This window comes from Fringilla coelebs (genome assembly GCF_963513975.1).
Source record: "Fringilla coelebs genome assembly, chromosome: 2".
NCBI classification, from domain to species: domain Eukaryota; kingdom Metazoa; phylum Chordata; class Aves; order Passeriformes; family Fringillidae; genus Fringilla; species Fringilla coelebs.
Window position 1 is genome coordinate 100,915,627 of NC_140029.1, and position 16,630 is coordinate 100,932,256.

The window sequence follows — 16,630 nt, forward strand, 5'->3', positions numbered from 1 at the left end:
GAGGGCCTAGAAAGTGATTAAATTATTTGGAAGTACAGAAAGGTGTGTTTGGCTTATTTGGGTGCATGTGTTTGATTTGTTTGGTTCTTTGTTTTTAAATATTTATTTTTCTTGGAAGTGCTATGAACAAGAATTTGTGAGACTTAAATGTAGGAAGACTCAGGTAAAAATGTGGCTACCTATAGCAGGCTGAGTGACAAGCAGTTATCCCAGTTTTAAGAATGGAGGTATTAGAGAATTGTAAGGATGAAGCCAAGGGCTGAGGAATAAAAGACTGATTCCCTTCTGTTCTCATGAAGTTGGGAATGATGATAGGGTGCTCATGTGGTGAGATATGTTGTTTTGGTGATGGCTGGAGTACACTTGAGTCATTATCATAGAGATGACGCCTGACTTTGAGTTTCTGTGAGGAGAATCTCAGAGAGTGAATGGATGAAGAAAGGACATTAAAAATAAGACCTGTGGAGTGTTATGAACAGAGCAGAGGTAGACAATGGTAAGTTTCCAACTCAGAGTACCCTGTGGAACACTCAGAAATGAGTGTCACAGAAACTGTGTTGGTTGGATGGCAAGGAAGTGCTGAATGCTCATTTGTGCCCAAGGCAACTAAATTATCAGAGAAAGTGGAGATGGATTAAGTTCAGAGTTTTGCCAGAAGAAGAGATATTATTAAGCTTCTGTTGAGAGCAGTTTTGGTTGAACATGGAAGCCAGACCAGAATGATGCCTACAATGAAAATGAGGGAGCAGGTCTTTTGGTGAAGGTGCCTGAGTTTGCATCAGGAGCCCAGGCAGCCAGCCCAATTCCCTTGGGGATCTTCAGTAGTCAGCTGGACAAGGATCTGAGCAACCTGCTCTGACTGTGAAGTTAGCCCTGCGCTCAGCAGGTTGGGCTGGAGACCTCCAGAGACCACTTGCAACCTGTATCACTGAATAGGTGGTTCTATTAACTGACTGACATTGAGGGTGGCAGCAGTTGGAACAAAAAGCAGTGTTTTGTTGTGTTTTGTTAGATGAGAGAGACTACAGATGTGAGACTTCTGCAGATTAGGTTTCATGGAAGAAGACCCTCATATTTGTAGATGATCCTTAACCTTAAGATCTTATTAATTCCTTCTATACCAAACTGCACAGTTTTGTGCTAATATTTTAATTCTGTGAGCAAAATTTATCGTAACTACCTTTAAAAATGTATTTGCTTATTAGCACACTCCTTTTTTTCCCCCCTGTTCTCTTGAATAATACTGACCTCTTAGCAGGCGTATCTTCGTAATAAAGCTTTTACTCTTTGTGTATAGTTGAGAGTCTGTATAGAATGCAGGAGTTTGAAGATGGAACACACCTATACATTGGGACATTTCTTCCTTTCATACAGTTTAGCTCTCAGGTACCTGTGACTGATTTATTTTCCTCATACCTCCATTTCCTTTCAGTAAATAGAAAATGGGGAATAGCTGTGCTTAAATAATATTTAAAGCTCCTTGAGATATGCAGTGGAAAAGGACTGTGTAAGTGCTAAACATTCTACTACTTTGCTCTTTTGTTTCTTTTTTTTTTTGTGTGGGGTGGAGAGTACTCTATATATGCATAAATACTTGTATACATATGGCGTGTGTTTTCAAACTGGGAACATGCATATCTGGAAAACCTTCCAGTTTCATATTTTACCCTTGTAAAATGTTTTCTAAAACAGCAGCTTTTATTATTTAACTGTGCTGCAAAAATATGGAATGTGGATAAGTGATTTTGGACAAATGCACACATCCTCAGGGAAGATACAGTGGACTCTGAATTAGAATCTGAAGTATTCTTTGTAGTCTTTAATCCTGCTTTCCATCCTCCAACCCCATGAAATGCAAGAGCTTCTAAACAAGGCCAGTAGCTTTTTTGGTATGATTCTTGAGGTGCACCTAGTTGTCTGTGTATCCAGCTTCTGGATTTATTATTTCTCGCATTTCTCTGAACTTTGGTGCTGCTGTTTCTTTAAGTTTCAACAATACAACAAATTTTTCCCTTCTGGACTCTAGATGACTTGGTCTGCTACACTACCATGCACAGATTGTCTTGGTGTTCCTGTCTGGTCTGCAGGCACACACAGACAATCATTCATGCTGAAGTGCAGGAAAGACCTGTCCAGTTGTCCATTGGCCTCTTTTTCTCCCCAGAACTTTTCCTCTTATGCTAAGTGTTTGTCAGGCTTGTGGCTCATTTATGGCTCCATGCTTTAAAAGTGTGACTGAAGATGAATCACTACAATGACAGTAGCATAGTTTTATTCTTTGTTTGCTGATAAATGTCTGTTGTGAGGAATGAGACTGGTCACTTTGAAGATCAGTCTTTGTCTCTGAACTGCAGCAAGACTATGGAGGATCAGTTTTTCACTGGTACCAAGAAAAATACTTAAATTGCCTAAAGGGTTAACATTGAATTGTAATCTGCTTCTCATATCTAGAAAGTTTTCACTCATCCTGTCATGAGCTTAACCTCCCAAATCTGACAATGTACAGTTGCTGAGGACAGTCTTGTTGCCTTACTGTAAAGTTAAATTCTTGAATCATTAAGGTGAAGAGCTTCTACTGAGTCACTGAAGACTCTAAAATTTTGCACAATCCAAACATTAACTCTTTCAATGAGCTTTCAATGAGAGATGCCATCAATGAAGGGCATAAGACAGTAGAAAGGCTGTAGAGATGAAGGGTTGTCTAGTTTATGTAAAACATGATCATCTGATAAATTCATCACTAAAATTTTCATGTAAAAATTCTTCAGTTCTGTTTTACTGAGCACACAGGCAAGAGAAAGGAAGTGCTTTCTTTCTGCCTTATTTGAAGATATATCCAGAACAGTTTGTAAGACTTGGATCTAACTAATGATTTCTTTAATCTTGCCATAACAACTTGTTTTCAGAATTTCAGCATCACTGTCACATAGCATCTAAGTTTTTTTCCTTTTCATCACAGTCACATGTACCTACTTTGGCTTGTATACATTGTATATCCTCCAAGGATGTCTTTAGCATATGCTGTAGTCTTGCTCTTTGATAAAAACAGGGCAAGTCTTTGGATAATGGAAAGTCAGGGATTTTGCTATGAACCTGAAATACTGTTTGGAATGCTATATATCCATCATATAGAAGAGGATATTGCTTCTGGCTAAAAAAGAATAGTACATTGGTGAATACTTCCTGATTTTTTTTTAACTTGTAGTGGGGGTAAGCAAAGCTTCATGTTATTGCTTTATGTGTGAAATGTTTTCTAGAGTTCTGTTTGTTCTTAATCCAAATGCAAAGTTTGCATTTGAGAAAATGCAAATTGGAGTAAGAATTTTCAAGTGGAAGAAGGGTCACTTTGCCATGTCAGGCAGGCTCATATAGGACGAGCTGTGTCTTAACTTGGTGAATGTTTTTTTGGTTGTGAGGTTTTTTGTTGGGTTTTTCTTTTTTTTTTTTTCTGTTATGGCAGGCAACTGTGTGGAGATCTTGATGGTGACATTACTTGGCAAACAATTTGGAATCGGCTCAGTAAGTGACATCACACCCCCTTAAGGTTTTCCACATAAAATACATCCTCAAAAAAAAAAAAAAAGACTTAATCTGAAAGCTATTATTATATCCTCTAAGGGCTCTTTAAGCACCTCAGCATTCCCCTTCTTCCCACCATTTTACAGGCAGCTTGACTAAAAGTAGCGGACAATAGTGGTAAATGCTTTACAGCCTTCTTGGGAATGGGAACAGAGGGGAAGGGATAGAGGGATATAGAGAGGGGCAGGGAGAAGAGTTTTAATCCCATGTCTGTCCTGTTGAAAAAATAAATTAATTACTCCAGTGCTTAGTCTTTCCCTGTATGCAGCTTTTCACAGTGTGAGCACATTGTCTGATGTAACATTTTGCCACTCTTAGCAAGTGGAGTTGTCTAGCTCTGTCTCCAAGAGATGAATATGTCATATTTTGAGGAGAAGACAGCAGAGATGAAAACTTCCCTTGATCTCGGGGTTTGGTTCCTGATTGATGCTGATTCCCAAGAACAGTTCCTAGTATGTACTCTTCTCTGTGTGTCTATGCTTGCCTGCATCTGTACACATTTTTCTGAGGAGCAAAGCATTTTCTTCCCCAGCCTCTGAGCTGTGAGCCATAAATCCAGCCGTGTGCTCGGTGTGTGCTGCCTTTGATCGACGTGCAGGAGAGAGGTGCAGCACACGGGGTGAGCACTGCCAGAATACGCAGGACATGATGTTACACAGGCCAAGCAGAGGAAGAATTATCTGTGCATAATGTCAGTTTAGAATAGGCTTGACGTTCTCACATCCAAACATTTCCATCTGTTCCTAAACGAAAGGAAACTGAGACAATATTCTCCTATCTTCTGGGCTAGCTATACAGGGAATAGGAAATGTTCTTTGATTTTTTTTTTTCCCCCCTTAGGATGTGTTCAGTTTTATTGCCGATTCAAACAAGGCACAGTATAAAGTGGCTTCTCTTAAAGATAGTAAATGAAATTAAATTCTTAATTCTTCTGAGAATTGGTAATGAAACTGTAACACTGTGCTTAAACAAGCTTTGGCACTTTTAGGTTACTCTTACTGTTTTTATAGGTTTTTTGCCAACCCTGATATGAGACCTTTGTCATTCTTACTTTCAAAGCTTTCTGGACATTATCCTCTGCCTTTGCTTTCTCGCTATGTGTTTTTATGTTTTGTCCAAATATCTACTTTTCCTCATGTCTTTTTCTTCTGCTATGAAAGGCTGCATGTCTGATGACAAGTTCTGTTCCTTACACACAGGAGAGTGTACAAAGCTTCTAAAACACACTGAAAGGTTCACCTGATTCCTGTTGGTTATAACATCATACATCTGCTTGTCCCCCTGGGTTCTTTGCAGTGTAACATCCTTGGCATCCTGCAACAGTGCTGAAGAATCTACCAACTGTTTGACCTACCTTGCTGGCTGATGGAGATGTAGGCATAATTGTTTGTTAGAAGTCATTAGTTATGTTTTCCCAGCTGAACTCTCAAAATACAATTCCACAAATATGTTTGGTATTTAGTGGATGCAAAATAAAGCAGAGAGATCCTTAGATATCATTTTAAATTGTGCATATTTCGTAGTTCTATGGTAAGAGATAACCTTACCTTTCACATTCTTGTTCCAGCAAGTTTGTAAACTCATCACTTTTTTCCATGTATTTGCTGTGCTTCCTCTTCTCTTCCTCTAGTTCATGCAGTGTCTGTCTGTGTGCTTTTTCCACCATTAGAAGTTGTTCCAGCATTCTTCTGTGAACTTCTTTCTGCTTCTCTACAACTTTATCAAGCTGCAAAAAGAAGGGAAAGACTCCTGAGGTATTTTGAAACTTTTGCTTTCTTGGGCTTTCATTACTAAAAGAATTTTGAGAGCAGTTTTAAAATATAATAATAATAATAATAAGCCTAGTAGCAAGGTCATCAGGTATAAGTTTAATTCTGTCAGTCTAATCCCAAAAAATTAGAAAAAATAAGGTACTGAGGTTTTTCAAGACCCTCAGCCACCTTCCGTTCCTCCCCCTTGCCATGAGTGATCCTCAACTTTTTTTAACTAATTAACTGTTAGTGTTCCCAGGGTTGTGCTTTTCTCATTGATCACTGTGGTAGAGAACCAGATGTCTTTGCAGAAGAAGCATCATCCAGTGCTTCACACAGTGGATGACTGACTTTTGGTTGAGTAGAAATAGCTGCTTCACTTATAGCTGCCTAGGAAATAAGAGCATTAAATTGTTTTTGTAAGGTGGAGGTAGATCAAAAAGCAGTTTTCTGGTTTCACAATAAATGCATGGTTGTGCCAGGAGTGCAGAACAGTCCTGTCTCTTGTGCTTACTCTGAGCATAGCTCTGGGTTTCTGGAATAAGTAAGTGCTGAATTTTTTAATAGTTAGAACTATTTCTTTTTAATGGTGGCATTTCCTGTTATGTTCCTCAGATTGCACATGTTGTTGAGGTCTTTTTCTTTCAGATGGCACCTTTATAGCACAGTTTGAGCATAAAATTCCTCTCCCTTCCTCAAAGATTTGTGTTTAAGACCTGATCAGAGAATCATTCAGGTTGGAAAAGACCTCCAAGATCATTAATTCTAATTTTTGACTGAACACCATGGTGCCAACTAAATCATAGCACTAAGTCCTATGCCCAGTCATTTCTTGAACATTTTCAGGGATGGTGACTCCACCACCTCCCTGGGCAGCCCATTCCAATGCCTGACCACCCTTGTAGTAAAAAAATTTCAATTTTTCTAAATATTACTATATAGTGATATTTTAATATAAATAATATATTTTAGCTTTTGGCAATACTTTTTAAGTTTTCTAAACCACAGAGGTGTTGGCATTACTGTTCACTAGACTTATGCTGTTAAAATAACTCCACAAACTGAGAGAAAACTGTGATTCTGAAGATTCTGTAACAATTTTGAGTTCAGTGTATGATTGAGTTGTGCAAGTGTGTGTGTGAAACCATGGGTGGTTTTCCTCCTTGGGCATTACGGATCTAGCTGAAGTTTCAGGGAGGATCACTGGAGGCCCTCAAAAGATCTGGGAAGAGTCTGTATTTGTGACCAACTTTGTTCCCTGCTTGTTCACCTTCAGAGACTGCTTCCCTTTATCAGGTCAACATAGGAATCCTTGTGTCCTTTTTGGAAAAGAGAAATTTTGAGCTCACAGGCCCAGTGCCTCCTTCTAACCACAGTCTGTACTAGTAGGTCAATCTGATTGTCGTGTTTCACTCTATTAATAGGAAAGAATTCACAAATGGGCAGTGTGGGAAGCAAAGCTGGTTCTGGTTCTCTGATGTTTCCCCCACAAGGAATTCTATGTGCCACAAGAAACAGTGGGGTTTCAGATTCTTAGGGCCACTGCTTGTTTTGGACAATTTAATTCCAGGGAGTATGATTAATTATCTCTTCCTCATGTTTATTCACAGTTTGGCCAATAGAAATTATGACAGAGAGAGCTGGAAAGCCTAAATATGACTTTCTTGAATGAGTGAGGATATCATCAATTTCTGCTTAGGTTTCCAAGTTTACCCCTGCTTATCTCAGCTTCTTTTAAATCTATATATATTCTCTTATGTTCCTCCTAAATAATTGTTAACCTTTTGTTGATGCTGCTGTGAATGGAGAAAAAAGAGCTATTGACAAGGCTTTGAAGAGGGTTTGAGTCCAAAATATTCCAACAAAAAAAATTTTTTTTGGAACCATTTTTTCCTGCACTTGGAGCATTAGAGAGTCTTTTCTGTTGTAACATAGCTGTGTTTCATGCATGATCAAGAAATGTGAAGAAACCTGTGATTATTTGTTTTGCTGCTATTTTGTGGTGCTCTTACAGCAGATCATTAAGGTTTTTTTACCTTGTTCACTGGTCATTTGTATGCTTTACCCTAGCAAGGTGACTGCTTTCTGGAATCATGATCCTGAAGCAGGACCTCCCCTGGAAAAACATTTCTTACCTAAACCTTTGCATAATCTGTCTTAGTAAGCAAGAGTCGCCTTATACAGGAATCTTTTGGCTGTGCTTTCTATATCTTTTATAGCAGCTGAAAACTGGTTTGCCTTAAAAGGTCAGGTTGAGGAAAACTGTCCATTTAATTTCTTCACACTCTCCCTTCTTTTACCAGAAGTGGAAATTATAAAAATTGACATCTTTTGTTTAGCTTCTAACTTACCAGAAAGATGTTTTATCAACCTTTGCCCCACCCCACAACCCAAGATTTCAGAAGGGTTTTTGGAATAGGTGTTACAGATTCATAAAGTGCCATCACCTAAGTTTCTAATCCTTGTCTTTTTAACTATGATGCTGTCAAGTGAATTTACAATGTTGTCAGAAAGCAGTCTGGCTCCTGATTTTTGACAAAGTTCTGACGCAGTGCTGCTTGCAACTATGGCTCTCTTCTGCTTAAAATGATATGAACTGGGCATCAGCTTTGCAGGAGTGCCTACTGGTCTCAGCCCTCAGTGTGAGGTTAGGCAGGCTCCATGGGTGGTGTTGAGAAAATAAAGGCATTTATGTGGATTGGACCATCACTTTGAAAAAGTGTGTGTAAAAAATCTGAGGAGATATGTAAATTGCTGCCATAAGAAAGCACTGACATTTCTGGCTACAATCTGATCATAAATGAAATGATCCTTGTTCTGAACATGTAAATGCTTGATTGAGGTGAGAGTTAGTCATCAGCCAAGGAACATAACCAAGTATAAAATAGTCCTGCTTCTTGTGCTGTTTGGTAAAGGATGTGGGATCTACCAGGAGGGTTTTATATGTTCTGTGTATTTTGTTTGCTTTAGAGTACTTGTTGAATGGCTACAAGAGGTTAATTCAAGCAGTAATCTAAGCAGCACGTATGCAAAAATAAAAGTTATTAATTCCAGGGTGCTGTTTTGCAGCTCTCTGTACTTTACACTTCACAGTAGCACTTTTGTCACTGTTGAGATTACAACAGTTTGGATTAAAAGCTGGTGTTGGGGATGGGTGAGGTGTGTATTCAAGGCGGGGAGTTGAAACAAAGAATTTTAAATGGGAAAAAAAAAAGAGTGGTGTCTTGGGGAGACCTGCTCACATCAAAGAGTCAGAGAAAAGTATAAGCTGCTGTATTAAAGCAGTTTGCATGTTGCAGTTTTCTCCTGTTGCTGGGAGTAGAAGGTGCATTTCTGGGTTTAAGTATGCTGTCAAATCATTTCTACTGTGAGCATTTGGCTGTTGTGGCTGGGAACACAGTGGGGATTGTGAGCTCGGAAGGGAAGAAGTGGTAGGGACTGTCTCCTGGTACAGGTGGCTTATAAAGGAGAGACTTGGAGAGGCAGCAATCCTATATCGCAGTTGATGCACACGCTTGAGATCTGTGTGTGAGATATGTACCAGGAATGGGCATTTGGCCTTGTGACACTTGTGTGTCCCTGTGCAGCACGCCTTTCCCTCCCTGCCTGACCACACAGAGCAGAGCCTGGGACTGGGTTGCTGCACTTCCGTGTGGTTTGTTGAGAAAATGATGTGGCCCTCTGCAAGACAAGGGCACCTCCCTTGGGAGCAAATTTGCCTCTTGCATTTTCCCTGTGAGATCTTGGGGCTGACTCCCACATCTCCAGCAGAGAAGAGAGAGAAGCCATGTGAACCCCTGCTGGTGTGGAATCCTCGCACAGAAGCGTCTCCAACAGCCCTGGGTTCCTCAGATTGCTCTGGCCAAATGCTAGCTCTGCCCATGCAGAAATAGCCATTTATATGCATGCACACAAGTTTACTCAGCCTACACAGTTCTTAGCTAAAAGCCACAGAGGACTAATAAGCAGCAGTATAAATGTCTTCTGTTGAAAATTAAAGTGATAAAATCTTAATTAAGTGATTTGTTGTTTTGTTCTTGCTAACCATATGGCCTTTTTGCTAGAATTAATACTTGAACACGCTGTACAATACAATGGAAAATCAGAGGCATAGCCTTACGTAACTGTGAATAGTTAAGCAAGCTAAAAATTCACATGAATTTAGTAGTTTAACTACAGTTTTCCACTAACTCTTGACTGAAGTAAAACTAGGATGGTGTATCTCATACCTATGACATCAGAACTGAACTGTTCCTCTTTATTTTTACATTGTTTTGTGTTTGGTGGTGTGCCAGAAGAAAATCCAGGGTAGTTAGATTTTTTTATCCAAAGTTCAGTGTAATATTATTCTTGTTAATAATATCCTCACAGTCACTGTTTATAAATGTATGATCAAGTTTAGGATTGCCCGAGATTTTGGGAGCACTTCTTCCCTTGCCTTTTTCAACCCTAGCTGAGCCAAATTTCCGTGCAGATACATTTGTGGTCTTCTCCTGAGTGCCACCTTGTCAACACTGCTGTTTGAGTCTCTTCCTGTGGCTGACTTATTGGTGCCCTACAGCTGGGGAGGGCAAGTTTCCTTGGAAAGTTTTACCAGCACTTACCAGGTGTTGTGAGGACACAGTCAAATAGATTTTGCTAAAATACTGATAAGGGTGCATCTTTCCCCGAGGTGATCGGCAGTGGGATTTCAAAAATTGATTCAAATTTTAATTATCCTTGATGGATGCAAAATACAGGCTTTCCTCTCATTTCAGTTCTTTTAGAGGAGTTCTCAAAGTGGTAGGAGTTTCATTCTATTTTGAACAGTGAGGCAGATGATTTTTTTTAATCTTTGGCTATATTATTGGGAAAGTTAGAAACCAGAATCTGCTTTCTGATGCCATGAAGAGAAGAGAAAAAGACACCACAAATTCGGCAGTGTCTTCATCTTTATCTCTTTTTCCTACATCACCATCTCTGATTTTTTTGTTTCCTTTAAAAAACCATTGTTTATTTTTGAATCAGGGAAAATTATTCTTATATTGTTATTCTGCATTTACTAGAATGTTGAATGCTCTTCATTATCTTTTCAAGAGAAGTGGAGATTGATCTGAAGGCGGATTTTTTTCACAAAAATGGACTACTTCTGAATTTATAAAACACAGAAATGGAAAACCTTTTCAGGACTTTGAATCAGAAAGAAAACCAAAATAAAAGTCTAATTTCTTTTATGGCCCTCAAATATGAGTGCTAACAGTAATCTTATCTGACATTTTTTACGTTGCAGAAAGAAATAGCTGTAGAGCAAGTTTGATTGAAAAAACCTGTTTTCAAAAAAAAAAAGTTACTATCTCCTCATGGCCAAAGAAGAAATGGTTTTGGTCTGTCACACTTCTCATAAGTTTTGCAGAGGAAGATGTATTAGTGCTGCTTTCTACATTTCTTCAGCTATGAATCTTGTTCCCAATGAGTAAAGCTGTCCAGTCACCAAATTTTCCCACTACATTCTTAATCAAATTTGTCAAGAAACTTTATGTTTAGAATAGATAAGAGAATTGTGAGAGAATGTTAAAGGACTAGAAGTCTTCCAGTTGCCTTGTGAAATTAATTGTAATTTCACTTGAGTTTTGAGAAGATTCTCTTTGTTCAGAGCTACCAGGCAAAACTCTCAAGGGTGAGGTGCATGTGCAGATACAAAGGTACATTGTCCTACTAGCAAAGGGCAGAATTTAAATGGTCTGTTCCTGGACTTTGTGGCTGGCTCCACCTCTCCGTTGGTCTCTATATGTGTTTTAAAAATTAAAAAAAAAAAAAAAAGACCTCCAGAAAAACAACAAAATGGATCTCTGATATAATTCAGGGGGATTTTGAAACTGAAATTATGGAATGCCTGCCTATTACACCATTCTTTGGTTACCAAGACCAAGAAGTGGCAGTGGTCCTTCCACCCTTTCAGTTGCTCATGGGTGTTTACCTTTGCCTGTTGAAATTCAAATCCGGTGGTGCTAATATTATTTCTCTGCCATTAAATGTAAGAAGGAAAGAGTGTATAAGCTTATGTAAAGTAACAGACTGAGCTTATGTTTTCAAACTGTTTTGGATTCTCAAATCATTTCCATTTGTGCTCAAAGTTTCTGTGACATAATACCACAATGTTCTAAAAGAAATTAAGTTTCACAGGTGAACTTTATCTTTTTCAGATTATAGCCAGAGATTTTAACCTTTGAGCTTCTGAAATGAGAGCTGACCTTTTGCCTGACATAATTTTGTCTGGAATGATCTCTGTGTAGTTAGGTACATTTCTGTTGAAAAAATTTGGAAAACACTTGATAGAAGACTTTTAGTCATAATTTCTGCTTTTATTTTGTGGTGTTTATCTATACTGAGCAGTGTGTTAAAAAATGTTTATCTGAATTGGAAACAACTACCTGGGATACAAAACCACAATCTGATGTGAAGGTGTTTTAATATCCAGTGATTTGCATTGCAGGGCAGAAATGAATCAGATAACATTGTTCAGAAAGTATGGCAGCTGCTGCTGCAGTGTAATTAAACTAAAGGTTACTTAGGTATAACGTGAGAATATTAGATTTCTGCCTGGATGAAGTTTCTAATGGCAGCTCATTATAGTAACTCTTCAGACCAAGCAGGTATACCCATGACTGCTCCTGAATTAATGGGAGCAGGATTATGCAGAGGTGCACAGCTGTGTCATGGCTACTGGGTGGGCCTCCATGACACAAGTGGGAGACTGGTGAGGCTTCTGCTTGTATGGGCTGGGAATGTGGATAACAGAAGGGGAAAAGAAAAATAAGATGGTTTGAATTGGACAGAATCATGTATGTTGATGTGTAAGGCCCCCAGTCTGCAGTATAAGTGAGGATCACTAGATTCAGGTCCCAGATGGACCCTGGACTTTGTTCTGCACTCATTTACACTCATGTTCCATTCCAGATTTAGAGCTCATTTGCCTCCTTCCCCAGCAGTGGGTGAGATTTTCTGTTGAATTTGGTGGGAACTATGGTCAAATATCAATTACTCATTCTTACCTCTCCCATAGGCTTTTCATAGACATCTTCTTGCCATTGCTCAGCCTTTGTTTGAATAGCATCTCGCTGGAGTGCCTCTAACACCTTCTTGGGAGTAACAAAGCCGTATTGTGCTTCAAGCAGAGCTAAGTCAATTTTTTCAGCCTTAAGTACTCCTATAACTTCATCTTGAGCCTGCAGAAACACAAGGCTTTATCTTATTAAACTGTATTTATGTATTTACAGGTTAACTCTCTGCTTTTGATTTTAAGATAACTGAAAAACTTCTAAAATAACACTGTGTGTGTAAAGTAATGTGAAGACAGTTGAAAAGCATGAGGGAAGTATTGGTCTTCATATTTTATTAGTTCAATATAAACTCCAAAATCTTTAGATCCTTCATCAAAGCTTAAATACTTCTTTAGTGATCAGATCTTTTTGCTGTTTCTGGACTAATGTGTAGCATTCACAAGAAAAAGTTTCAGGGCAAGGTATGTTTTGTGGTATTAGAAATTGACTTAGTACAGGATGGTGGGATGTTTCTTGAAACCTGAAAGTGTTTTACATTCTGTATGTTTTGGGTGTAGATGACTTCTGTAGCTTAAACCCACTACAGATGTGTCCCTCTTGGGTTTTTTCCCCCCACTCTGCATCCTGTGGTGGTGAAGGTGGCCCCTCTGCCTCTATTGCAGTGATACAAACTGCATGAACTGTCTCAAACATCTGTGCTCTGCAGTCATCTCAGTTAAAAACAAGTATGTGCTAATCCTAGAAGGATAGAATAAGAAGGAAGGGAATCAGAGAGAAGGATATACCAGGGGAGGGTAAGACTTCTTGTCTGACTCCTTTTGGCTGGAAGACTTCTGTATCCCCATTTATGACTGTTTAAAGAAATGTTAAAAAATAAAATAGTCTATTTTTAATCCTTAGCAGAAAAAAAAAATAGAGTGGTCTTTGTACACCTTGAATGTTCTGGAACTTGGAAAGGAATGACATCCAAATTAGAAACTTTGTTATGATTGGATTGACAGCTGGTGGAAAATAAGGGATAAAAGAGGACTTCCTATTTTTTTCATTCATATTGCTGCTTCCTTTTAAATTTCAGATGTGATTTAAAATGCTCACGTCAGGCTCATTGTTTTCCAGTTTCTCATTTCCCTATTTCAGCTTTAAACCTTAATAATTGAAGTGTGTGTGTATATAGATTTGTATTTTTATATTTATATGATGCGCATGTAATGAAGAGTGTGTTTGTAATATAAATAAATATATTAAAATGTGTGACATCTGAACTTTACCTAAATTAAGAAAGGCCAAGTGGGCAGGAGAGAAATGTTTTGCAAACATGGAAATTGTTCTGTTTGGATAATGAAACAATCTGTAGAAGTTTGCCTTGAATCTACCCTCAAATATTGGTGCAGCTATTAAATATTCATATCACATGTGTGTTCTGTTCAGCATGTCTGTATTATTATATAAACATACACACACACTTTAAGAATAGAACTACCCAGGTACTGTCTAGGTAATAAACTCTGACACCATGTGCTGCACCCATTTAGGCCACTTTAGCCAGGTTGCTTTTTTCTGTGCCTGTAAGTAGTTTTAAAGTTACTGCTTCTGTGTAATAAGCCTGCCACAGAAATATTTTCCCTGCTCACTAGAAATCTGGTTCCCACTTCCTGAAATGATGTTTGACCAGGTTAAGCATCATTTACCACTTGACATATGGTTCCTTTTCTAGGCAGAAAAATGCTCACTCTTAAAATCCAGTAACTTGTGGGCTAAGTGGCGTGTAACGCTTTTGCTTTGTATTATGGGAAATGAAATGGCTATTTTGATTTTTCTAGCCAAAGTGTTAGAATACTGTTAAATGAGTTACTTCTTGTGAAGTGGCACATACTGTTTCATAGGGAGTAAAGCTCATGGCTTCATAGGAGTGGGAGAATAAGGCATAATTAAGTAAAGTAACTGAAAGGTTTGTAATATGTTCTCCATATCAACTGTACAATGACAAATACTTTGTATTCAAGATACTTAGAATGGGGCAGCACAACTAGAAAGTTTTATGAGTTTTCTGCTTTGAGAGTTACTTGTGGTGCAAAGATCATGTTTCCTGTCTGATAGCTATAATAGCTGTAATTTTGGGGTGGTTTTGTATACTGCAGTTCATATTTGTCCTGTATCAGACTGTGTAAGGTGTTTTCTTAACATAAAAGGAGTATATGTTTGTGGTGGAGGAGATAATGGGGGTGGAGGGTGGAGTGTCTTTTAATTTGGAGCATAAAGCAGGACAATACATTACCTGTAGTTCACCCTCGAGGACGCTGAGAAGAAATAGCAAATCATCACGAGAGAGATCCTCTCTTTTCTTGACAGAACTTTTTTGTTTTTTCTCTGCCTTTGGACTTCTCAGGATGGTGCTGGCTTGGGCTACATCGTCCTTCTCTTTCTGCTGTGTTTGTGCACTTCCTTTCCCACTGTAACCAGCCTCTTCTTTGTGGTGGTCTTTCACCCTCAGCTGGCTCAGCTTTGGTCTGGTTGGGCTTTCGGTGCTGTTAGTTCTGGAATGCATGGTTTATATCTCTGAAGCTGAAGGAAATTGGGGAGAAAAGTAATTGTTTTAGCTAACAGAGACTGTAAAACTATTACTGTAATTGATGGTGGGTGTTATTCCCTCCAGAGTGCTAATTCTCCTTCCACACAAGGCTGTTTATCATTTGACAAAAGCTGACAACGTTAAGCACACCAACAGGACTGGGCTGTGATCCTGACTAAATGTCTGTAGTGAAGTGAGTGTTTACTGGTCTTATGCCATTGTAACAATTCCCTCCTTGATACTTCAAAGGCATCATCTTTAGCAGCAGTGCTGGGTGCATCACTGCAAACCACCTTTCCTATTTTGTGACAAGGCCTACCACCTTTCAGGTAGATACTTATTATGATGAGGCAGATTTAGGTTCAGAAGCTTTTCACTAGGAAGATTTTTCTGTTCCACTTTAATAGTGTTCTGTTTTCCTTTGTTTACCCAAGGAAGAGCACAAAAGCAGTCCTCCACTACTGCACGCTACAGAAGCTGCATTATCCATGTTTGGCAAAATGCAGGGACTAACAAACACATCTAGACTGCAAGAAGTGAACAGCACTGTCAATGCTCCCTCCCCAGCACTGTCACCACCAAAACCAAACTACCTTGCAGATTATGACTCGTCTACTCTTAAAACAATGCAGTATAAAACCTTGCTACTTCTTTAGTCCAAGAGTCCAGCACTCTAGAGGTATTAGTACCTGGTGAAAGGGAGACTTATCCTAACTAGGCCCCTTTGAAGTGCCACTGTTAAGGAAACATACTCTAATGCCTTTGCAGATAAATTACTAACGCTGTGTAAATATTGATTAACCTCAGGAACTTGTGTTTTGGTTATCACCACTCAGATTAAGGAATGAATGGATTATAGTCCACCTCTGCTGGAAAACTGTGGTCATGGCAAACAATAACCTGATCGTGTGATTCAAAGGTGAAATTCAACATGTTCCAAACACAAATAAGGCACATTTTTTCTTATAAAACTGCCAAGCTAATTTCTAATAAGTCCAGAAAATCATTATGGCCTATGATAGGCACTAGATGATTTCTTGGCTGCTTTTTTGCCTGAATTCTGCGGCTGATAAAATTCTTTGAGAGCCTCCTCCCCTACTCCCACCAGATTCTGACTCTAAATCTTAAACTCTGTGACTGCACTCATTAACTGTAGTAACTTTCCACTGAATGCCAAGAATGATTCCTTTTGTTGTTTTTCTGCAAGAACAGAGGAGGTGGAAAATAGCTTTTGGTTTATAATGAATGACATCTGAGAGTGGGGTGAATTGATCAGAAACATTACCAAAAAGAAAGTGACATTTTCTATAACATTGAAGTCTCTTCTAGTCTGATTTGAAGCACTCATTAATAAGAAAAACTTTTTCTTCCAGGTCTCAGAAAACTAAAGGTGTGTTAGATTTGCATGGCAATGTGCACTGGAAACTTTATTGTGAAGCATCAACAATGTCAGGTTAGGATGGGAGCTTACTATAGTGCATGTAGAAAACCAAGAGCTGTTTCATAGCAGGCTAGCAGCAATGTTAGCTGGTGATGAGTAGTTTTAGTTGGTGTTCATCCTGTTTTTTCAGTCAACTGCAGATTCCCTTTATTCACTGTGGTGTGTTTATTAGGATACTCACCTTTTGCCTCTTGCTTACAGATTGTTATTACTTGGGAAGAAGGCTGTTGGTTTCCTTTGAGTGTGAGAT

The 16,630-nt window shown here is 38.8% G+C and overlaps 2 protein-coding genes across 3 annotated transcripts in view; one reads left to right on the forward strand and one right to left on the reverse strand.

Moving 5' to 3' along the window:
- CMSS1 (cms1 ribosomal small subunit homolog) overlaps positions 1–16,630 on the forward strand; it is a 221,600-nt gene that overhangs the window by 66,695 nt on the left and 138,275 nt on the right. The window lies entirely within an intron of this gene.
- Positions 5,123–14,915, reverse strand: LOC311166374 (filamin A-interacting protein 1-like; the record flags this gene model as incomplete). Its single annotated transcript, XM_084226319.1, has 3 exons — positions 5,123–5,305; positions 12,362–12,535; positions 14,646–14,915. 3 exons carry the CDS (start codon positions 14,913–14,915, stop codon positions 5,123–5,125), a joined length of 627 nt encoding a protein of 208 aa, XP_084082445.1.